The sequence below is a fragment of the Schistocerca nitens genome, chromosome 7 (assembly GCF_023898315.1).
Source record: "Schistocerca nitens isolate TAMUIC-IGC-003100 chromosome 7, iqSchNite1.1, whole genome shotgun sequence".
Classification (NCBI taxonomy): domain Eukaryota; kingdom Metazoa; phylum Arthropoda; class Insecta; order Orthoptera; family Acrididae; genus Schistocerca; species Schistocerca nitens.
Window position 1 is genome coordinate 613899467 of NC_064620.1, and position 25260 is coordinate 613924726.

The following is a 25260-nucleotide window of genomic DNA, read 5'->3' on the forward strand; positions in this document are numbered from 1 at the left end:
CGAACCTACTGTTAATGTTACCAATTTCTCCCTGCATAGTATCCATATTTTTGTTAATGGTATCAATTTCAAATCTCATAGTATTTACCACAGAACTTAAATTACCCACTTTTTGTTCTACTTGTTCTATTTGTTTATTAATTTTAATTCCTTGATCTTCGACCTGTGCTTTAATTTGATCAACGTGTGTTTTGAGCTGATTACTTTGTGTTTTAAGCTGCTCGTCAACGTGTGTTTTAAGCTGACTAACCTGACTACCGACTCGTTTTTGAAGCTGATCACTCTGTGTTTTAAGCTGCTCGTCAACGTGTGTTTTAAGCTGATCATTCTGTGTTTTGAGCTGCTCGCTCTGTCCTGCAATTTGTTTGGTTAATTGTTCAAATAAATCGTTCATGCTCAAAATTTTCACACTGTTTTGTTCTACGGAATCTGTGTGTACCGATCCTACTTCAGAAGTTTCTTTCGGTTCTTTCTTTATCTGTGGTGAATCAAACATGTCAGTGGATTCATTCACATACCCACTATCATCTACAAAGTCACCCTCTACTTCCTGTTTTATCCCTTGCTGCGTTCGAGGCGATCTCGACATTTCAATCTGTTCGTTAACGTGTTCATGATATTGTATGTACGCCAATTGTCTTCCGCTAACGCCATCCGTTATCTGGCCGCGTAAACTCCTGCTACTGCCAGCAGCGTTTTCCATTACGCTCGGCACATCTACTGTTTCTACATTTTTGTCCATACCGAATGCCAATCACACCACACTACTATACTTGACGTTCACTGCTATTTGCTTTACTGAATATTATTACAATTCGAGCCACTGAACATCCACTGTTCGGTATTCACTTTAATTTGAGACCGACAACAACTGGATGTCCTGTCACCGGGAAGCCACTTGTAACGTCCCCGCTCTTGCGTACGTTAACTCTTTAAAGCCTGTACTATGATAAGTTGACGGGCTTCACCTTCTAAGAAAGGATTTTATTAAATAAGATGACCGCGTGTACCTGAATGGAAGCAAAATCGGACTTTACCCAGTCAGTAACAACAATGATACGTCAAGCTAGTATAAAGTGTAACTACACGTTAATACGGACAAGAAACCTACGCAGCAAATGCTACCAATTATTAATAATACGGTCGCCAGCCTAATTAAGCATTACGTGAGTTTTTTCCTTGTACAAGTGGATGTACGTACAAACATAACCACACGTAGTAATACTGCATTATATGGAAAACTTTAGAACCAGAAAAATCTACTAAACTAGTATTTTCCCTTTTTGTACTGATTTGGACAAGCTACAAATACACAACATTACACTACAATGATTACTACACACTGCATTTTGTCTATTGATCCATCTGAAATCGGGCATAGGTTGCCCTAGAAATAGCACTTTTGAAACACACATACAATGTCAATCTTAATAAGGAAAAAAACACTGATAAATTTAGGTTTTATATTGGCTTTCACTTTGCAGATCAAATCAGTTCAGAGCACTTCAGCATTTAAATGAATAGAAATGAAAAGAATGAAAAAGGGGGGGGAGACCCTGAAAATGTTATGGTCACTGTGTTGAAACTATTAATTATTGGACACATGAAGCACTCAAGATTTAAAAAATATGGGTTACTATTCTTTTTGTCTTATTAATTCCTCATTTAACTACCATTATTTTTGTTTCTGTTTAATTAAGTTTCATTACTAAACCACTTTCAACATTATCTTCAAAATTTGGCAGGTCTATTATTTACCAAAATATTCATTAACAACAAAGTTCTTTAAATATCTTTCTAGCATAGATCGTTCTGCACGTAATTCTTATTAACATGAATTTTAAATCTTCATTTCGGGACACTCGGATTGCACAACATGCGGAAAGGACCCTGTCCAGGTTAGTGATTAGGATCATTAATTAATAGGGCAATTCTGGTAAAAGTCAAGTTATTATTGAACAGTTAGGAACAAATTTAACACTGGTCCAGACGGATACATTTGTAAAGATTTGACCTGTGCGAGTCGATGCGGCGGTTGGCGGTTAGCGAGATGGCGAGGCGCACAGCACACATACAATCACAGCTATGGCTCTTGCTGTATCGGCACTTTGCTTCTTCTTGGCGTCGTAATCCTTTTTAATTCAGTGCCTATTAGATATATCCATGCTGTATAGTCGTCGGAAACGGCACATCCGAGGCTCAAATGAAACCACTTTTTCCAGGATAGCCTCCTCGATCCGGAACGTGTTCCTCAGACCGGTGCCCAACTACGACTGACTTGCTGAGCCCTTTATGCCGTACCGCGCCCGTGTGCATTTTCCCGCGCTCGCCTGCCATCCACCTTTTACCGCTCCCCTACAGATAGGGTATTCACCCCAGGTTTTACATTTCACATATCCTAATACATTGCCTACGTATGGACCAGGCGTACAATTACAACTTTCACCTCTTACAATATTCCCAACATTATTTAAACTTCATTTCTATTGTAATATTACTTGAAATTTAACATAAATATTAAAATTTACATCGAAATGTGTTTACAGTGTCTTTAACATAAAGACATGACAAGAAAAAGAAATGAAATTAAAACCTTGCTTACACTAATTTAGCGAAAATCAGAAGACAAAATTATTATATGTACAGTTGTTGTTGTTACAACTTAAAATTATGTCAGAAAGCTACATCCGGGTTTATCAATGGAATTGTCAGGTGCACTACATCGAAGATATCAGCATTAGTTTGATTAGAAATTGGAACTTTGTACTACAATCCTTTACTGATGATAGAGGATTGTCTTGTCTAGAATGTACTACTGCCCTACATTTCAAATTTTCTCTGTTGCTAACGATCCATATTGTCGCTGTTGGGTACCAAATTCCCTGTGGTACCGACGGGCCTTTAATTCAGTTGCTGGGTGCGTGCCCCCACTGGGGTGGAGCCACCGCTGCGCTGCACTGTTTGCAGTCAACAGCATGTCCAGGCAACGCAGCTGACTGGTGCTGGAGTGACTCTATGTGAACCTCTCTTTTCGTTGACACTACTGCGACGCTATAAGACCAGCATTTCTAACCAAGACGTCCAAGTAGCTGGTGCACACAGTTAGCAATGTAGCTGTCTTCAAGCCAATGTCTTGGTGTGATGAACCTCTTCACGCTAGTCTGTCCCATGTGACCCCTTTCATCTCTGAGTAACTACAGCAACCCCACTTATCTCAAACTGCTTACATCAGTCAAGTCTTGGCCTTTCTGCACAGTTTTTACCCTCACCACATCTCTCCATCAGCAAACTTACATTTTCTTGATTTTTCTGGATACATCCTGTCAACAGATCCCTACATTTAATCAAGTTGTACTGTAACTTTCTTCTCTTTACAAACTGATGTAATAGCATCTCATTAGTTACCTGATATACTCATCAAATCTTCGGCACTCTCCTGTAGCACCACATTTTAAAGCTTGAATTTTCTGAACTATTTATTGTTCTCACTTCACCTCCATAGAAGGCTACACTCTAGGCAGGGACCTTCAGTAAAGACATTCTAACATTTCAATTTAAATTCCACATTAACACATTTAATTTTGTATAAACTATTTTCTCGCTCTTGGGAATGTGCTGTCATTATTTTTCCGCTCAATTAACTTCACTTATCAGTAGTATATCTACGAGTATTCTGCTCCACTTTCAATTTTAATGACCTGTATAATTGCAGGTGAGCTAGGTTATCCATATATCTACTAGCCATGGCACCCCAAACCACGCCCTCCTTATCGAGGACATCATCATCATCCTCATCATCATCATCATCATCATCATGATTACCTTCACATGAAATTAAAGTCTTCCTTCTCCATGGCATCATACATGTTCCAAGAAGCCAAACCTCATTTATTAGTATGGTGGCAGCCATTTGAACGAATTAGTGATCACAGCCCCTTATTTTAGAAACGATTATGGTGAAATAGCCAGTCACAAAGTAGGACCAGACTTGTGAGTGGCAAAAGCGCAATTATTGCACCATGCTTGTTCTAAGGCACAACGGATCCTCAAATTAAATATTCCCCAAATCCAAATTCTACTATAATTCTTCTCAAGAGCCACAATTTTCTTTTCATGACTAGAATGTCTACAAAAATACATCACCAAAAATTAATTTTTTATATAAACTGAAACAGTATTATTTTCCACACACAATGACACACGCACACATACACACACACACAGCCAAATCATCAAAACATGTTTTTGAACTCTCAAATGAAGTGCCCAAATGCTATTTGTATGCTTGAATAGCCACAAAACAACTGTGACGTTAAAATAATATGCCTAACAGACCGTTGACACTTCACATTTATTCCTAAATGAGGTAATGCAGCAAATTTAACCAGACCAAACCCATTTCTGCAGAAAAAACAGATGTTGGCTAGAATACTACGCTAAGCAGATAAGCACACAAACAAATAGGCAGTCTGAATCACAGCCGGCTGTGGGAAGAATGCGGCTAATTCAATTTTTAGGCCTACACTTGGAGTAAGGCACAATTGGGTCATCAAATTAATTATGTCCACATCTAAATTATTCTATGATGCTTGTCAAGTGTCACAATGTTAATTCAAGAATTAAAATATCTTCAAAAATAAGTAAACAATGCAATGTTTGTGACAAAGTTATTTCACCCACAGTGTATACAATGCTTATATCATGTGTTACAAAGTTATCTCAACAACTAAAATACGTAAAGCGAATTGGCTTTTTGATACTGAGAATGTCTTATTAGTGGTTCACAGAGCGAAGTGGTGATATCACGTATCGTTCTCACAAGTTTTCAGTAACGCTTCACCTTAACGAGAACAGCTTTGTTGTGGAAGAAGATAATCCACAACGTTCTAGAGCAGAAAAATATAATCGATGTTATTAACAGGCTAACACAGTTTTATATTTGCATTGGAATTAGATTACTTGATATTATGTACGAAACGAACTTTCGACAAAGTTGGAACTGTGGTGCCAAGACTCTAAGGTACTCTGTTTCGACAATCAACTACTAACCAATACCAAAAATATAAGTGAAATATCTGATGTCAAAAAACATAAAATAGCCAAACGGTAAATGAACTGATCAACATCTAATCAATAATTCTGTTTTAACGCTCTCCATAAATGTACTTAACGACTGACTATAGACGGTTCACAGTTAGAGACCAGAATTCCCACGTAAGGAAGAGGCAGTAAGCACAACCGATACCTGGTCGGACATTTACTGTACAGGTACAGTGGCCTCCAGAATATAAACCCTGCATGCAACCAACCATAATACAAACGTGAACGTAAATATGCGTGGTCAGTTAGTACTTAAAACCAGTACATCTATACCAATGGCATACATCCACTGATTGTCGAAGACCGTTCACAGATGATGTGCTTGTCAATAAGAAAGTAGCAACACCAGAAGACATATCGATTTGCACAATGGCCTGCAGAGGATTGGTGAATGGTGCCAGCCCTGGCAGCTGACCCTGAACACCCGTTGGAAAAGAAAGCCACAGGTTTACAATTATACTATTGGTAACAAATTGGTGGAAACAGTATCTACCATGAAATATGTAGGAGTAACTGTCCAGAGCGACCTTAAGTGGATTGACCACATAAAACAAAAGCAGATTCCAGATGGAAATTCATAGGAAGAAAATTAAGGAAATGTAACTCGTGTAAAGTGTCTTAGAAGGCGCTTCTGCGACCGATTCTCGAGTATTGTTCATCAATCTGGGAGCCTTATCAGGTAGGACTGATAGTAGAGGGAGAGAAGGTCCAACAAAGAGTGGTGCGTTCCGTCACGGCTTCCTTTAGTCGGCGCGAAAGCCTTACAGGAATTCTCAATAAACTCCAGTGGCACACACTAGAAGTCGCTTAAGAGTTGAGCAACATATTACTCCCCTCCTCACATACGTATCACGAAATGAGCACGGCGAGAAAATCCGAAAAATTAGAGCGAATACAGAGGCTTACCGACAATCATTCTTTCTGTGCGCCATTCACAAGTGGAACAGGGAAGAGTCGATCAGATAGCCGTATTAGAAATACTCTTGGCCACACTCCGTTAGGGAGCTTGCGGAGTACGTTGTACATGTCGATCTTGCTCAACATGAGACAGCATATGCTTACCCCAACTCGGACTCTCCTTGCTTAGTTAGGGTACACTTACCTGTCGATGTGCACTTCACTTTACAGGGTCATTTAGCTGCCCCTACCGGTGTCGTTTTATGCAACCCACAACGTTATAACCGACCTTCAAAAACCAAGTGCGAGGTTTTCATATTCTCTCGTTCGCCACGTGCAAACTGTTACCACAAGAGAGAAAATGAACAGCGCCTTACTGTAAGAAATTTAATGTAGTAAAATTTTTCACTGGCATACGTTTTCGCATTAGGCCATAGTTTTGGAGTTACTCAAGAGAAACGTACAAATGTGACCTTCAAACGCAGCACCTCTCCCACACTCAGCACCAGCGGTCAGGATTTCCAATACGTTGTTCATGGCGCTCCCACCTACCACTGTACAAATATTTGCGAGTGCACGAACTATTTCCCACATTCGAACTTTCTTTGGCCTTCGTTGACTGGCAGGATTCCGGCACGCGCTTAGTCGAGCACTAACGAGTATTAAAATTGATGTTTGTATATATTTTATCCCCCCATGAACCATGGACCTTGCCGTTGGTGGGGAGGCTTGCGTGCCTCAGCGATACAGATAGCCGTACCGTAGGTACAACCACAACGGAGGGGTATCTGTTGAGAGGCCAGACAAACGTGTGGTTCCTGAAGAGGGGCAGCAGCCTTTTCAGTAGTTGCAAGGGCAACAGTCTGGATGACTGACTGATCTGGCCTTGTAACAATAACCAAAACGGCCTTGCTGTGCTGGTACTGCGAACGGCTGAAAGCAAGGGGAAACTGCGGCCGTAATTTTTCCCGAGGGCATGCAGCTTTACTGTATGATTAAATGATGATGGCGTCCTCTTGGGTAAAATATTCCGGAGGTAAAATAGTCCCCCATTCGGATCTCCGGGCGGGGACTACTCAAGAGGATGTAGTTATCAGGAGAAAGAAAACTGGCGTTCTACGGATCGGAGCGTGGAATGTCAGATCCCTTAATCGGGCAGGTAGGTTAGAAAATTTGAAAAGGGAAATGGATAGGTTAAAGTTAGATATAGTGGGAATTAGTGAAGTTCAGTGGCAGGAGGAACAAGACTTCTGGTCAGGTGACTACAGGGTTATAAACACCAAGTCAAATAGGGGTAATGCAGGAGTAGGTTTAATAATGAATAGGAAAATAGGAACGCGGGTAAGCTACTACAAACAGCTTAGTGAACGCATTATTGTGGCCAAGATAGATACGAAGCCCACACCTACTACAGTAGTACAAGTTTATATGCCAACTAGCTCTGCAGATGACGAAGAAATTGAAGAAATGTATGATGAAATAAAAGAAATTATACAGATAGTGAAGGGAGACGAAAATTTAATAGTCATTGGTGACTGGAATTCGAGTGTAGGAAAAGGGAGAGAAGGAAACGTAGTAGGTGAATATGGATTGGGGCTAAGAAATGAAAGAGGAAGCTGCCTGGTAGAATTTTGCACAGAGCACAACTTAATCATAGCTAACACTTTGTTTAAGAATCATGATAGAAGGTTGTATACATGGAAGAACCCTGGAGATACTAAAAGGTATCAGATAGATTACATAATGGTAAGACAGAGATTTAGAAACCAGGTTTTACATTGTAAGACATTTCCAGGGGCAGATGTGGACTCTGACCACAATCTATTGGCTATGAACTGCAGATTAAAATTGAAGAAACTGCAAAAAGGTCGGAATTTAAGGAAATGGGACCTGGATAAACTGAAAGAACCAGAGGTTATACAGAGTTTCAGGGAGAGCATAAGGGAACAATTGACAGGAATGGGGGAAAGAAATACTGTAGAAGAAGAATGGGTAGCTTTGAGGGATGAAGTAGTGAAGGCAGCAGAGGATCAAGTAGGTAAAAAGACGAGGGCTAGTAGAAATCCTTGGGTAACTGAAGAAATATTGAATTTAATTGATGAAACGAGAAAATATAAAAATGCAGTACATGAAGCAGGCAAAAAGGAATACAAACGTCTCAAAAATGAGATCGACAGGAAGTGCAAAATGGCTAAGCAGGGATGGCTTGAGGACAAATGTAAGGATGTAGAAGCTTATCTCACTAGGGGTAAGATAGATACTGCCTATAGGAAAATTAAAGAGACATTTGGAGAAAGGAGAACCACTTTCATGAATATCAAGAGCTTTGATGGAAACCCAGTTCTAAGCAAAGAAGGGAAAGCAGAAAGGTGGAAGGAGTATATAGAGGGTCTATACAAGGTCGATGTACTTGACGACAATATTATGGAAATGGAAGAGGATGTAGATGAAGATGAAATGGGAGATACGATACTGCGTGAAGAGTTTGACAGAGCACTGAAAGACCTGAGTCGAAACAAGGCTCCCGGAGTAGACAACATTCCATTGGAACTACTGACGGCGTTGGGAGAGCCGGTCCTGACAAAACTCTACCATCTGGTGAGCAAGATGTATGAAACAGGCGAAATACGCTCAGACTTCAAGAAGAATATAATAATTCCAATCCCAAAGAAAGCAGGTGTTGACAGATGTGAGAATTACCGAACAATCAGTTTAATAAGCCACAGCTGCAAAATACTAACACGAATTCTTTACAGACGAATGGAAAAACTAGTAGAAGCCGACCTCGGGGAAGATCAGTTTGGATTCCGTAGAAATACTGGAACACGTGAGGCAATACTGACCTTACGACTTATCTTAGAAGAAAAATTAAGGAAAGGCAAACCTACGTTTCTAGCATTTGTAGACTTAGAGAAAGCTTTTGACAATGTTGACTGGAAGTCTCTCTTTCAAATTCTAAAGGTGGCAGGGGTAAAATACAGGGAGCGAAAGGCTATTTACAATTTGTACAGAAACCAGATGGCAGTTATAAGAGTCGAGGGACATGAAAGGAAAGCAGTGGTTGGGAAGGGAGTGAGACAGGGTTGTAGCCTCTCCCCGGTGTTATTCAATCTGTATATTGAGCAAGCAGTAAAAGAAACAAAAGAAAAATTCGGAGTAGGTATTAAAATCCATGGAGAAGAAATAAAAACTTTGAGGTTCGCCGATGACATTGTAATTCTGTCAGAGACAGCAAAGGACTTGGAAGACCAGTTGAACGGAATGGATAGTGTCTTGAAGGGAGGATATAAGATGAACATCAACAAAAGCAAAACGAGGATAATGGAATGTAGTCGAATTAAGTCGGGTGATGTTGAGGGTATTAGATTAGGAAATGAGACACTTAAAGTAGTAAAGGAGTTTTGCTATTTCGGGAGCAAAATAACTGATGATGGTCGAAGTAGAGAGGATATAAAATGTAGACTGGCAATGGCAAGGAAAGCGTTTCTGAAGAAGAGAAATTTGTTAACATCGAGTATAGATTTAAGTGTCAGGAAGTCATTTCTGAAAGTATTTGTATGGAGTGTAGCCATGTATGGAAGTGAAACATGGACGGTAAATAGTTTGGACAAGAAGAGAATAGAAGCTTTCGAAATGTGGTGCTACAGAAGAATGCTGAAGATTAGATGGGTAGATCATATAACTAATGAGGAGGTACTGAATAGGATTGGGGAGAAGAGGAGTTTGTGGCACAATTTGACGAGAAGAAGGGATCCGTTGGTAGGACATGTTCTGAGGCATCAAGGGATCACCAATTTAGTATTGGAGGGCAGCGTGGAGGGTAAAAATCAAAGAGGGAGACCAAGAGATGAATACACTAAGCAGATTCAGAAGGATGTAGGTTGCAGTAGGTACTGGGAGACGAAGAAGCTTGCACAGGATAGAGTAGCATGGAGAGCTGCATCAAACCAGTCTCAGGACTGAAGACCACAACAACAACAACATCACGTAACTAATGAGGAGGTATTGAATAGGATTGGGGAGAAGAGAAGTTTGTGGCACAACTTGACTAGAAGAAGGGATCGGTTGGTAGGACATGTTCTGAGGCATCAAGGGATTGCACATTTAGCGTTGGAAGGCAGCGTGGAGGGTAAAAATCGTAGAGGGAGACCAAGAGATGAATACACTAAGCAGATCCAGAAGGATGTAGGTTGCAGTAGGTACTTGGAGATGTAGGAGCTTGCACAGGATAGAGTAGCGTGGAGAGCTGCATCAAACAGGTCTCAGGACTGAATACAACAACAACATATATTTTATCCAATAATTTTGTGAATTTTAACAGCATAAGAAAACAATTAAATCGTTGTATTCGTCAGGCCTTCTGGCCAAGAAATTACTGTAGTTGGAAGGGTTAAATTTGTATCGAATTGTCAACATGATTAGTTTTAGCGTAACGTTTGCAAAAGTCGTTTTCCTTTCATTACTCTCAAGGCCACGTATAAATTAATAATGTTACCAAAACAGCTGACTATTCTTGTGGCGTAAGAGCCCAGTCAACAGAGAACAAAAAAGGTCAAATATCGGGAATAGTTCGTGTCGCCGGAAACTTTTTTACAGAGGTACGAGGGAGTGCCACGAGAAACACACTAGAAATCCTGACTGGTGAGGGATGAGTGTGTGGATGAAGTGCGTTTGATGGACACTTTTGTACGTTTTTTTTTTCTCGTGTACCTCGAAAACCGTGGCCTTTAGCGAAAACGTGCCCCAGTACAAAATTTAACTACACTAAGTTTCCTATAAAAGGTCCTGTTCCTTTTTTTCTCCTGTAGGAATAACAGTGCGTAGGGAACGGGACAAAATGAAAATCTTGAGCGTGGTTTTCGAAGGCTAGATGTTAAGTTGCAGGTTGCATAAAACGGCATCGACAGGGGCAGCTGAATCGCCCTGTGTATTACACTTCTCATATGGTGCAGGCCCTAGTGCAGTTGAGACAGAAGCAATGACACCTAGCATTGTACGCAGCAAACAGCCACTGGCCGTAAACACGAGCGTACTTTGTAACTTACATTGGAACGTGGCTCCAGTACAAGCTGTCTCTCGCAGACCGACAAGCTTGTGAGCACAATGCCTTTATAACCCAGCAGTCCGTTGCACACGTTACGCCTGCTCCTTCATCCACCACAGAAATCACAGGCAACTTCCCAGCTCACTGCCAAGGACTGCAAACTACCCGCTCGACTTTCATCTTCGATAGAGTGCTCAGGCCCAAATTATAGTAAACCTTGTCAAATATCTTTTGCAAAAGTCGATTTATAAATTCTTTGACTGTGTGATAGGGTCTTTTATCACGTCTCTTATGAAAGAGCGTGGTGCTAACTTATATAAGCGATTCATGAAAGATTTTCGCAGTGTACAGGCCTTACGAAAAATCTGACAGTGGCAACCTTGCCACACAACTGGCACCCAGTACACCAAAACAAGTAAGGTGAAATCGAGATGGTAGCCGTTGCACTGGTTAACGCATACTGTAGGGTTTATGCCTTTAGCGGGCGAGTGCTGTACCAAATGACACGACCATCCCTTACGGCTTTAATTCCGCCAGAACATCTCCTGCCTTCCAACCTTCACAGAAGTTCTCCTGCATGTAGTCTGTGGAGCACTTGCCGCGCGAAAGACAAAGGTCATGTGTTCGAGTTCCAGTTTCGTGGGAAGTTTCATATTAGTGCACCCTCCATTGCAGAGTAAAAATTTCAGTCTGGAAATACATATCGCAACTTTTGTGACAAGCTCTTTGGCGCTTCTTTTCATGTGCGGGTACCTCGTGGGCGGGGAAAAATATATTACTGTCTCTGTACATTACGTTGAACCTAACGAAACAGACTCCCAAAGGATCACCCAAAGATGGAGACATTTTCGATTATCTCTGCTAGGCGTTTTCTCATCTGTCACAAGCGAAATTGAAATTTTCCTTCGAAAAATGATGCTGGACTCCTATTTTGAATAAATATTGAATGTGATTGAGACGACTGTTGTTGTTTGTCCACTGTATCTGAATATTAAATTTAGTAGCTTTCAGTCGTTCATCCAAATATTAGCAGTGTGTTTACATTTCACCGCGTGCAGTGCAGCTGTAGCGGTTCGCAACTTAAGTTCTTGACTAAGCTGTTTCTGGTGAAATATCGGTTTAATAAACTTTTGGAAACTTTCTCGCACTGTGTTTTACAGAGATGTTTGCGCGTTGAAATCATTTGTTAAATCCAGTACGGTAGTTTTCAGCTGACATTTCTTATTATTTGTTTTGTGGACTGGCAAGACAGCCAATCCACGAGGACGGGAGGCCGAAGGGCACGCGTTTAAGCTCACGCAGGATGGCGTGAGGTCTGGAACAGGTCAAGGTCTTATAGTAGCAAAAAGAGTACGTAGCTTCTGGAATACTTAACTTTAATCCATAATTGGTGAACATCGGTCTGACGGTACATGCATCACAAGATAAATAGCAATTGATAATGGCGCCTAGCTAGGTCGTAGCAAATGACGTAGCTGAAAGCTATGCTAACTATCGTCTCGGCAAATGAGAGCGTAATTGTCAGTGAACCATCGCTAGCAAAGTCGGCTGTACAACTGGGGCGAGTGCTAGGACGTCTCTCTAGACCTGCCGTGTGGCGGCGCTCGGTCTGCAATCACTGACAGTGGCGACACCCGGGTCCGACGTATACTAACGGACCGCGGCCGATTTAAAGGCTACCACCTAGCAAGTGTGGTGTCTGGCGGTGACACCACAATTTGTACTGAAATATTTCAGTAAAACTTTCGTTCACTGTGTTTAATTTCGTTGAGGGTTCCAGTGGTCACTCGAATTTTTGGTTTCAGATAAGAAACTGAAGTTTTTGTGGTACTGGTATTAGTTGTGGTTTAGTAGTACTAATAAAAGTAGTTGCTTTCTTAGCGGCATTCGAGATCCCTGTTGTTAGTTATTTAAATAGTTCTACTGTTGTAAGTGAACGTAACGTAAACGTTTAGTTTTTTTTCAGAAACTTAAAAGAATACCATGAGTGAGAAGTGTGGGATTTGTCGTAGATTTGTGAGTAGGGGTTTCGGTGTGAGATTTGTTCAAAGTATTCTCATTGGGGGGAATGCAGTGGGGAAGCCAGTGGTCGTTCTAGCGGGATCCTCTCCTGGAAATGCAGAATTTTCAGCAGAAGTTGATAGAAGAGCAGGAGCCTAAGATCTATGCCCTTCAGGTGAAGTTAGCAAACGCAAAGCACGCGCTAGATAGGTTGATAAGGATGAAGGGCGCTGAGGAATGGGAACTGCCAGTTGGTAAGAAGGCAGCTGGGAGGAGGAGATATTCAGGCAGTTGCACTTTGCGTATAACCAATAGATTTCGCCAACTGCCAGAGCTTATTGGATAGGAGCATCTTGTAGCTGTATGTTTAGGAAACATGCAGCAGTCCTCACGTGTTTTGGGAGCCTAAGTCAGTTGCAAGTTCTAACAGAAAGAAGAAGGTTGTGCTGCTAGGTAGTTCGTATGGTACAGGTGAGGGTCACCAGGTGAAGCCTAGTGCAGGGTCGTCACAAGTGACTGTCAGCATAGGGGTGCTACGTAGGGATTTTACTAATGAGGATCGGGTAGTGATTGTGGGTGGAGCTGGGGACGGTCTTGATAGGGAAAGGGAGTACGATGTAGGTGATGACCTGGTAAAGATAGCCTCTCAGACTGGTGGCACTAATGTGCACTTCGTGCAGCTGTTTCAGCAACACGATCCGCCTCATCTTAATGCTGCTGTTAGGCGTGTTAACATGGGGCTGGAGAGGGCGCTGATGGCCGAGTGCAGTGGTGCCAGTTGAGTCTATTAATAGAACGGGTTTTATTAGGCATGGCCTGCATCTCAGTTGCTATGGGAAGGGGAGGCTGGCAAAGCTTATAGGTGACAGTGTAGTGGATGGTGGGGATGGGATCACTGATGGGAAAATTCCTGTACTGGTTGGTGTCTTTTGGCAATGTTTCAAACAGTGCAGATCATAACGTAAGTTCATAGCTTGTAGAAAATAAACTAATGCTACATCACAGTAAGACAGTAAGACTTAATGCTGCCATTTTTACTATATGAACTGTGCCTGATGTAGGCGATGGTTCGACACGAAAAGTAGTTTACTTTGCTTATTTTCATTCCCTTATAACTTATGGTATTATATTTAGCGGTAACTCTTCCCATGCTCAAAGGATATTTTTGACTTAGAAAGAGGTAGGTGTAGGTTCGCCAACTTCTTGTCGACCTCTGTTCATTAGTCTAGGTATTCTCACATTGGCCTCTCAATATATATATATATATATATATATATATATATATATATATATATATATATATATATATATATATATTATTAACAGTCGTTTCTTGTTAACAATATCAAATTATTCCCAACAATTAGCAGTTTTCACTCATTTAATACTAGGCAGAAATCCAATCTGCATTTGGATGGCATTCTTTGACTCTTGTGCAGAAAGGTGTGCAGTATACTGCTGCATCCATTTTCAATAAGCTATCACAAGAACTGAAAAATCTTAACAGTAATCCACGCGCCTTCAAATCGAAACCGAAGAGTTTTCTCATGGGTCACTCCTTCAATTCTGTCGAGGAGTTCCTTGAAATATTAAGCTGATTCCTGCGTTATATTGTTTAGTGCGCGTACATAAACTTATAGCTTGTCTTTTTTTTGTTCAAAAACATTTTATTTTATCTGTTATTACTTTTATGTTCTAATTTCATGTAGTGGCAGGTTTCATGACCTTGGAGATTTGCTCCTCAATTTGGTCCCACGGAACTAGACGTGTAAAATAAAAATAAAATCATACAAGATCTTTGTTACTATGTGCTGAGGCAACGTAAGGACTCACATTATATTACTGTTATGGGCCCCGAGAGTAGGTGATATTCCATCAGACTTATTGAGATTCTTGGGACAGTCCGCCATGGCAAAACTATTCTACATGATGTGTAAGATATATGACACAGGCAAAATACCCAACTGTAATAACTCCAATTCTAAAGTAAACAGGAGTGACAAGTGTGAATATTACCGAACCATCGGTTTACTGAGCCATAGTTGCAAGATACTGACATGAATTATTTACTGAAGAGTGGGGAACGTAGCAGAAGTCGACCTCGGGGAAGATCAGTTGGGGATTCACAGAAGTGTAGCTGCACGCGAGGCATTACTGTTCCCACGACCCATGTTACACTAATCAGCCAGAACATTATGAACACCGACCTACGGTGCATGTAGTATCAGTGAGCGTGCTGTCCGTGTGGAGGACGGGGAAGGCGCGTGATCTATCTGAATTTGACCGAGGACAGATTGTGATGACTCGAAGGCTCAGCACGAGCATTTGGGAAACTGCACGACTTGTCGGGTGTTCAAGGAGTGTTGCGGTGAGTGTCTTCAATATGTGTTGCAACCGAGATGAAACCTCGACCAGACGGCGTGGGGGTTGGACGGCCACCCCTCACTACACATGTCAGACATTGTAGGCTGTGCAGACTGGTAGAGCAGGACAGGTGGCGAACTGTGGCGGGACTAACATCAGCCTTTGATGCTGGGCAGAGTACAAGTGTGTCTGAACACACAGTGCACCGAACACTGCTAACGATTGGCCTGCGCAGCCGACGACCCATCGGAACTGGATGCTGACGCAGTGGCAGGGCGTTTCACAGTCTGGTGATTCTCGATACCTTCTTCATCACGCCGACGGGAGGTCGAGAATCCGTTGCCTTCCAGGGGAACGGCTCCTTGGCTAGAGCCACACGCCACCTTGGCTCCAGGCTCAGGTTCGCGTCCACCTTGACCTCTGCTCGCTCCCGAAGGAGGTTACCCCCGGTTCAGTCTACCACTCCCGTTTTGTCGAACTTCGTTCGAAGTTCATTAATATGACCTTCATTTATACAGATGGCTCTAAGACCAATGACGGGGTCGGGTGTTCTTTTATTGTCGGGGCACAAAGTTTCCAATATCGGCTCCATGGCCATTGTTCGGTCTTCACAGCTGAGGTCTTTGCCCTCTACCACGCTGTCCTTTACATCTGCCGCCACCGACATTCTGCATATGTCATCTGCTCCGATTTCCTGAGCGCTATCCAGAGCCTCGGTGATCCATACCCGGTCCACCCTTTCGTGTACCGGATCCAACGCTCTCTTCGGCAGCTGGTGGACGTCGGTTCTCCGGTTAGCTTTATGTCGGTTCCTGGCCATGTCGGTATCCCTGGGAACGAAGCTGCAGATGCCGCGGCCAAGGCTGCGGTCCTCCAGCCTCGGACAGCTTCTTGTTGTGTCCCTTCGTCAGATTGTAGCAGGCTAATTTGTCGGCACATTGTATCGCTGTGGCATGCCGATTGGGCTGCACTTCCAGACAACAAGCTTCGGGCCTTGAAAGCTCTTCCCGTGGCTTGGACGTCCTCCTCACGCCCTTCTCGGCGGGAGGAGGTAGTTTTGGCCCGGTTGCGAATTGGCCACTGCCGGTTCAGCCATCGCCATCTGCTGACGGGTGCGCCGGCGCCGTTCTGCCCATGTGGGCAATTGCTGACGGTCCGCCACATTTTAACGTCGTGTCCGGATTTTAACACCCTGCGTCTCGATCTTGGCCTGCCACGTACTGTAGAAGCCATTTTAGCGGATGACCCACGAGCAGCTGCTCGTGTTCTTCATTTTTGCAATTTGACAACCCTCTCAAAGGACATTTGATTATGCTGTTTTCTTTTTTAATCCTATGCCTGTCAGTATGTATTTCATCGTGTTTTCCGTTTCATTGCTGTTTTAAACTTGTGACTCGCGGTGCATTCCTAAAGTAGTCTGGGCGCTAATGACCGTTGACGTTGTGCGCCCTAAAACCACAAAAAAAAAAGGCTCCTTGGCACCTGTACTGCGGTATAGACAAGCTAGCGGCGGTTCCATTTTGCTCTGGGGAAGATTCACACGGGCATCCATGGGTCCATTGTGGCACCATGACAGCCAAGGAGTATCGTACACTGGTCCCAGAGGACTTACATAGCTGTTTCAAGCACAACCACTATCTTGTTTCCCGACGGCTGTGGTTTCTTTCAACAAGATAATACGCCATGTCACAAGGCCAGCAGTGCGATGGAGTGGTTCAAAGAACGTAGTGGCGGATTCCGTTCGATGTGCAGGCCCTCCAACTCGCCATATCTGAACCCGACTGAACACACCTGGGATGTGACTGAATGTGGCGTCAGAGCTCATCGCTCCGCCCCCAGGAATTTCCAGGAATTAGGTGACTTACGTGTGCAGATGTGGTGCTACCTGACTCATCGCCCTACCATAGCCTCATTGCTTCCGTGCCACGACGAGTTGCCTGTTATCCGTGCGAAGGTGGATGTACCGGCTGTTAGGCAGGTGGTCATAATGTTGTGGCTGATCAGTGTAGGAGATAGGTTAAACAAAGAAAATCCCAAGTTTATTGTACTTGAAGACTTAGAAAAAGGTTTTGAGAATGTTGACGGCATACACTATACTAAATTCTGAGGGCAGCAGAGATAAAATACTGGGAGAAAAAAGTTGTATACAGCTTATAGACAAACCAGACTGCAGTTAAACAGATGAAGCTTACGAACCCTGTTCGTGGAATGAACAAATAACTATTTTAAAAAATTGACTGTTTGCAGTTTTAAGTATTTACATTGCAGTTACAACACTGTGCAATTCATCCCAAAAAAAGTTCAGAAGAAAGGTGGAATACTAGATTGCATTTTACGTCAGAATGATAACTGTTCGGAGGTTGCATAAATTATAGTGGCAATAGCGACAGTAAAAATGAATATGTTTAGCTCAGGAGTGGATTCAAACAAAATTCCACACTGAACCTAAAGCTGCGGTTTGTTTCCTGTTAAATTTCCTGTTACAATGAAACCAGGTGCAGATGTCACTGTAGGAGAACGATAAGTTGAGTGGTGGCAGACTATGTTAATGTGCAGTACAATGCGATAAAAATGTGCTGCGGTGCACAACAAGCATAATCGGACTCCATACACAAAATAATTTAGCCTGCAGTTTGTAACAGACAGGATGCGCGTTATGCGCGCCGATGGCACGTAATTTTCGCAACACCAAACGTTCGCTTCCCAGAGGAATTAGGCTGCTGAAAGATAAAATGCACAAGTTTCGCTGCAGTGCAATAATATTGAAAGTATAGGGGAGAGGTTGCGCAAAGATATTGAAAACACCAAAAATTTTCTAAATATTTTGCGCCGCTCGGAAATATTGTGCCGCCTGTGGGCAGTCTTTCGGGTGCTGCGGACTGAGTTTCTATGCATTCGCTGTTCGTTTAGCTGTGGTGTTGAAAGTGAGTCGAAATCGAGACGAAAGAGCGTTATGATAGGAATGCATCGAATGTATAAATAACTTACATGAAAGCGTGGTGCCTCATCTTACATACATGTCCGAAAGGATAGACACCACGCGGAATCCGCAGTTCTGATACATTATACGTAAATTGAAGGTGGGGGTGTGAGAAAGGAAACGAAAGGGAAGGTTTTACTGACGTCTGAAAGAACAGACACCACACATTCATATAACTGATTCGCCAATATGAACTCTGGATCCTCCTCCTACATTGCAGATGCACAGCTACGACCTACCTCCTGCGGGGATCTCAGAGTAGCGAGCGTGCAGGAAATGGACATGTACCCCGGGTAGGTGGCACTTGGTGGGAATACGGGCTGGGCGTGAGGGTCGCGCAGGTGCAGCAGCACTGTGTGCTGGATGACGCAGTGGTTACCACACCTGCCTAGTGAGCAGGAGTACCTGGGTTCGAATCCCGATCTGATACATATTTTCACTAGTCGCCACTGATTCCACGTAATGTCCTGATACAGCCGAAATCAGTAACCCATCCCTTTTCTCTCTTTTCCTTTCTCCCCCCACCCTCCCTCCACCTTCAATTTATGTATAAATAACTGCCGGTGTTCCGTAATTTTAAAGCAGATGAGTACAAAAACAGAGATCATACGAATGAATCGAACGTTATTGTACAGAATGATGCAACGCAAAATTCTAAATAAATGTATATATACTTATTTATTTGTGTGCATACATTAAATGCCCTAATATAATCGTTTAGTGCACGTATTATTGCATGAATCGACACGTTTCTATTACTTTGTCTTAACTACTTTAAGGTGAAACTGCACGTCTCTCATTGTAGCGTTTTGTTTTTCGATCATGCAGATATAGGCATCTGCAGAAATTTATCGGGGATAGGGAAGGAGAACAGGTGCTAGACACAAACATTCCCATTTTCGATGTAAATGAGTCGGTCACTTCTGAAATGTATCAAGCCACAATAGCTAAATTTCATAGGTGACACAATAAACATTATATCCCTGAAAACTGATGATCATCCATTTAATATTTGTTACAAGTACACCACTTCAATACTTGAGACAACAAACGATTATACACCAAGTGCTATAAGCATAGTATTGTCTCATTGCGGTCAGCCAGATAGTGCTATATCTGCAAAATGAGGGGTTTAGCGGAATCATAGAGAATCACTTCTTGTATAAGAATTTTGTAATGAATGAAAGCATGGTACTCCCGATTCTAAGGGGAGAGTGGGGCAAGTCCCTGTGTAGGGGGATGACTATGTATGTTGACAGTTATTTCGAGTAATAAGAATGAAATTTTCCCTCTGGAGCGGAGTGTGCGCTGATATGAAACTTCCTGGCAGATTAAAACTGTGTGCCGGACCGAGACTCGAACTCGGGACCTTTGTCTATCGCGGGCAAGTGCTCTACCAACTGAGCTACCCAAGCACGACTCATGCCCCGTCCTCACAGCTTCAGTTCCTCTCCTACCTTCCGAACCTTGCAGAAGCTCTCCTGCATACTTTGCAGAACTAGCACTCCTGGAAGAAAGGATATTGCGAAGACATGGCTTAGCCACAGCCTAGGGGATGTTTCCAGAATGAAATTTTCTCTCTGCAGCGGAGTGTGCGCTGATACGAAATGTGTATATTAGGTTTTTTCGATTGAATAAATTTTTCCAAATTTTTCGGGCTATATTGACCAGTATTAATTTCTGTCGTTCTTTTGTTAGTGTTTATTTATAATTTTTATGTTATATTTGCAGTTAAAAAGTTGTATAAAAACCAACAGATGTGACGTTTTTATAAGTTCCTCTTACTGGAACAATTAATCTTTCTTAAGAACAGATGAATTATCATTGAATTGAAATAGACAAGCCATTTGATATTAATAAAAATAATGTCAATAAATGACTAAAATTGAACCAAAAATAAAAATTCCACAAAAGAAATAAAAAATAAACACAGTAAACATTATCAAATTCTAATTGATGTGCAATAACTGGATCATGTGTTTGTGAAAAAACAATGTTAATGATTGATAATTGTATTCTAGTTCCAGGATGATTAAATTAGAATAGAATCAATCATTTGTACATTCATTCTAAAGTGATGACCAAAGGCTAATCAAAGGCTGCGTTTCATTTTCAGGACACTAAGAAAATGTAACAGACCTACTAAGGAGACTGCCTACACTACGCTTGTCCGTCCTCTTTTAGAATACTGCTGCATGGTGTGGGATACATACCAGGTAGAACTGATGGAGTACATCGAAAAAGTTCAAAGAAAGACAGCACGTTTTGTATTATCGCGAAATATGGGAGAGAGTGTCACAGAAATGATGCAGGATTTGGGCTGGAAATCATTAAAAGAAAGGCGTTTTTCGATGCGACGGAATCTTCTCACGAGATTCCAATCACCAACTTTCTCCTCCGAAACGCGAAAATATTTTGTTGACACCAGCCTACATAGGGAGGAACGATCACCACGATAAAATAAGGGAAATCACAGCTTGTACGGAAAGATACAGATGTTCATTCTTTCTGCATGCTATACGAGAATGGAATAATAGAGAATTGTAAAGGTGATTCGATGAACCCTCTGCCAGGCACTTAAATGGGATTTGCAGACTATCCATGTATATGTAGATGAACCGTAATATGAAGAATTTATAAAAAGACGTGAAAAGTAGAAGATAAAGTAAAGGAAAAAATGCTATTTTATTTAAATAATGATGAAATTATTCTGTTAGATGGGTGTAAAAATAATTAAGATGTACAATTTGACGAGTTCATTCTTGATAATCGTGATATAGTTAGAGAGTATTTTACTATAAATAAACACAAAGAAATAGATTGTTTTTATTTTAGTCAAACATCCTCAAAAATACCAAAGCAATTAGTTAGAGATAACCTTGATTTTTAATGTTTTCAGATTAAATGACTCAAATTTGAATAATACTTATTATGAGTTTGTCAGGGTTATTTAAAGTTTGATGATTTTAAAGAAATATGTAGTAAATGTTGGGATAAAGACGAATTCGGTTTCATTGTAATAGATATCACAAGTAAAAATTAATAACGATAAATACAGAGAAAAGATTAAAAATTTTTAAATATTGAACGTAAATGTTAAATGTAAATGTTGAAAATAAACGTTGAATATAAATGTTGAATGTTAAAAACGAAATTGATTGTTTTTATACTTAATAAATGTTTTCAAAATGTGATCATCCAGAAAGAATAAGTCAGTTTGGTTGTAAGATCCAAATATTTTTAGAAAAGTTAGGTGAACTTGAAGAGGAAAAGATCAATTAAAAGAAGAGTTTAAAATGTGGGAAAAAAAGGACAAGAACATATTATAAAAATTTAAAAGAGAAGATCAAGCAGTTGTCGATTTTATTGAACAAGTGAATCAGATAATTTAAGGATCTGTAGAGAATGTTTTGAAAGCTATTAAAGAAAATAGAGAAGCTGAAAACAAATTATTCCTTATAAACAACATTATTTTGAGGAATTTAATTCCAGCAATTAAAAAACATGGAAATGATAAAAGAGATTATGTACTAAGTGAATCAGTAATACAAGATTAATTGAATAAATATGAAGAGGAACTTAAAGACAAAAAAGTTAAAAAATGAAAATGAATTATCAAATATTAAAAATGAACAGAAGTGAAAGAATACTGGGATATATTAATGACATGAAGATAAGGTTTTTGTAGTAAGAGCTGTTGCTTGATTCGAATTTGTTGGTAAATATTCAGTTGAATTTAATGGAAATAAATTAAAGATTGGTGAAAAAGGCTATGAAGATACAGATGACTTAATGAATCTGTTAACTAAAAACCAGATAACTATGAAAGATATGAATGCACTATTTACTGCTTCTGTTTTATCAAGCTATGCAGATTTAGTGAGTCATTCAGGAACATTATATTGTGACAATAATCCAAATTAAATAAAATCAAATAAGAATAATAAATACAACTGATTGGTATAGGAAATTGTTCATCTTCATCTTTCCAAAAAAATGGATTCAAGTGTTGATGAAAAATGGGTGAAGGATTAATTAAAAATATACAGATAAACCAATATAATATTTTTGGATGAATAATGATTCTCAATTAATGATAGACTAGCTGTAATTCATGGAGAAGAATTAGCTGGAAATAAAAATTAGCATAATGAAAAAATTGAATAATAAAAATGTGAACAAATAAATTCAGCTATTGTATTATTAATAATCCAGAAGGAATTCCATTTTTTGTACAGTTTTTGAATAAGGAAAAATTTCGGAAAAATGAAAAATATTGAAAGGATTTAGTTAATATGTTAATTAATAAACTACAATTTGAATGATATATTCCACATTATAATTATTGTTGCCCTGGGACAAAACTAGAAGAAAGAATAGCTAAAGTTGATCAAGGAATTAATCCATTAGATGAAGCATGTACAAAACATGATATTGGTTATAGAGATATTAAAGATTTAGAAAGAAGACATGAAAGAAATAAAGAACTTCAATTAATCGCAAAAGAAAGTATACGTCCTAAAGATTCTTCATTTGGTGAAAATTTAGCAGCAACTGCAGTAAGAGAAATAATGTATCGAAAACGAAAATTAGGAATGGGAGTAAATGTTGATGATAAAGAATGGGGGTCTGTAAAAATATTAATAATATTTTCTATATATAACTGAGAGATGGGGGAAGGCAAAAATTGCAGAGTTTGACCAAGAGATGAGTACCATAAGCCAGCTCAAATGGACACATGCTGCAGGAGTTATTTTGAGATGAAAAGGCTTTCGCAGGGCAGAGTAGCATGGGGAGATGAACCACACCAGTCACCATGTGTAACAAAGACTCGTTTTCGTACTCTATTAGGTGCTCTGAGGAGTGGAGGAAAAGGGAAGTTTAAGTCAAAGCACACAAAGTTCCTGGTAACAAAGGATACTTTCATTTTCATACTTCAACAAATTGATTGTTCATATTTAAAAATTAGGTTATCATTAATTACACCTAATCTTTTACCTAGTTTATAATGTAGTTACATGCTGACAGAACTACATCAGAGGGGAGAAAGAAACAGGAGATATGGGTTCACCGCTCAAAAACTTCACAATATATAGCTTTTACCCAACAGAAAGTACCCATAAAGTATGTGTACATTCGCCTATGTTTGCATGAAGTTCGTTATGCCGTATGTGCTACTAAAATTCCGTCGTCCACAGGAAGCTATGCGGCAGATACAAATGATTCCAAGCAACGTCAAGAAGATGGTGGTACCACTGGAGGGCTATGACCACATCCATATCCTCTTTGACAAGAATGTACACCGACTCGTCCATGAGAAGATGTTAAGCTTCATGTCAGAGCTTTGAGAACAGAATCTTGAAAGGAAGATATACAAAGGTTAGAATATTAGAAGCAGATTATTGCTGGTGTAGTGTATAGTGTAGTGTATAGTGTACCTGAAGAAGAATGAAGCCAGTCAAGAGACTGTAGATCTTAAAACATGATGAACTGCGTGTGGTCCATTTTGCAAGTTTTGTGTGGTTCATAAACTGTACAGCACAGACATGTGTCCAGCTAACACTTAGTGAAGTGTATAGAGAATTGTAAACAAGGGATCTTGCTAACTAAAATTTAAATTTGTGTCATTTGCACTAATAACAAATTCCTTACAATAAAGGTATTTACTCACATGTTAAATATCCATTACCCTTCACACTCTTCTATCATACTAACCGAACTTGTATTATTGTTCTAAAGTTATTAATGCTGTAGTGTGTATTCACCACATTAACATTACTGCCACTTCCCTTATATACGTATAATGTTCTTCTTCTTAGTTTTTGTTCTGGTGTATGGCTAATCTGTTACCTAGGTACAACTTTAAATGTTTTATCTCCCAGAAATAAAATTACTTTGTACAGCAGTACTGGATTCGCTTTATGGGATTCCTTATTTATTTTATACTGATTTATTTATTCTTTTCCGCTTAATTTCCCAGCACAACTTCTGTATATGAGCACTGCCACTATTTCTCCGTCTACCAATGTGGTCACATATTCAGATGGAACGATGGCCACATTTTCATATGCACCGTTTCCGTCTATCGCATCACACTCATTGAGAAATGTCAAGAGCGTTTTTATCCATACTGCATAAACTACAACGCAGTACGTCTGTCCCAGAGGGCCTCATTCCATAAAGTGCGATACTTCTTTAGCATACTGGGATACTGGTATTGAATGTAGCACCACTAAGCGAACAGCAAGTAATCATAGAAATTGTTACGTAGTGTTTCACAGATCCGATGTCTTCCTAACAGGACAAGAATTCCAGGGCACTTTAGTATGTAGAAGGTGCCTGCGGTGCCACTGTGGTAAGAGAATGCTTGATTGGGATCCAATGTACGGACGTTGACGAGGTCATGAAAGACAGATCTCGGTCTCGATATGGATATGGATGGCGAGCGAAAGCAGTATGTGTTCTTTTCGGTTGGGAACATCCTGCCTATCGCCTTTAAAAAGAGCTGGGATCTCATGCGTATTGGTTCAACTAAGCTCCATTTCCTGCTAAATTATTCACTCACACTGGTTATAACACTGGTGTGGATACTGGTCGATCGAAATGATCTGTGACAAAAGAAGCCTGTTCACCAGCTAAATACGAAAATGCAACTCTTTTTCCGAGGTTCTCTGTCTTCGAATTTTGGGGTGTGAGAGATTTCGGTTCGCCTGTGTTACGTTTATGGTCATAGGTGAACCTGTGAACCTGTGGAGCAGCTGCTGCTTTTTTGGTCTCCATACTTGAGTGAACTCACCATCATTCCGTGCCAGTAATGTGAAGGGAAATGTTTAATTAAAACATGCTATCATAACTTACCGAGTTCACCACGACT

General features: G+C 40.5%; 1 protein-coding gene across 4 annotated transcripts in view; it reads left to right on the forward strand.

Moving 5' to 3' along the window:
• LOC126194813 (lipase member M-like) overlaps window positions 1-24262 on the forward strand; it is a 245746-nt gene extending 221484 nt beyond the window's left edge. Inside the window, exon 9 of one of the 4 annotated variants that reach the window (XM_049933134.1) lies at window positions 23585-24262. In XM_049933134.1, coding sequence (XP_049789091.1) covers window positions 23585-23734 — 150 coding nt within the window. In that variant the 3' untranslated portion in view covers window positions 23735-24262. Of the gene's footprint in view, window positions 1-20502; window positions 21079-23584 lie in introns of those variants that run through there. The other 3 variants (XM_049933135.1, XM_049933136.1, XM_049933137.1) reach the window with 3 other exon arrangements.
• Window positions 24263-25260: the final 998 nt, after the last annotated feature.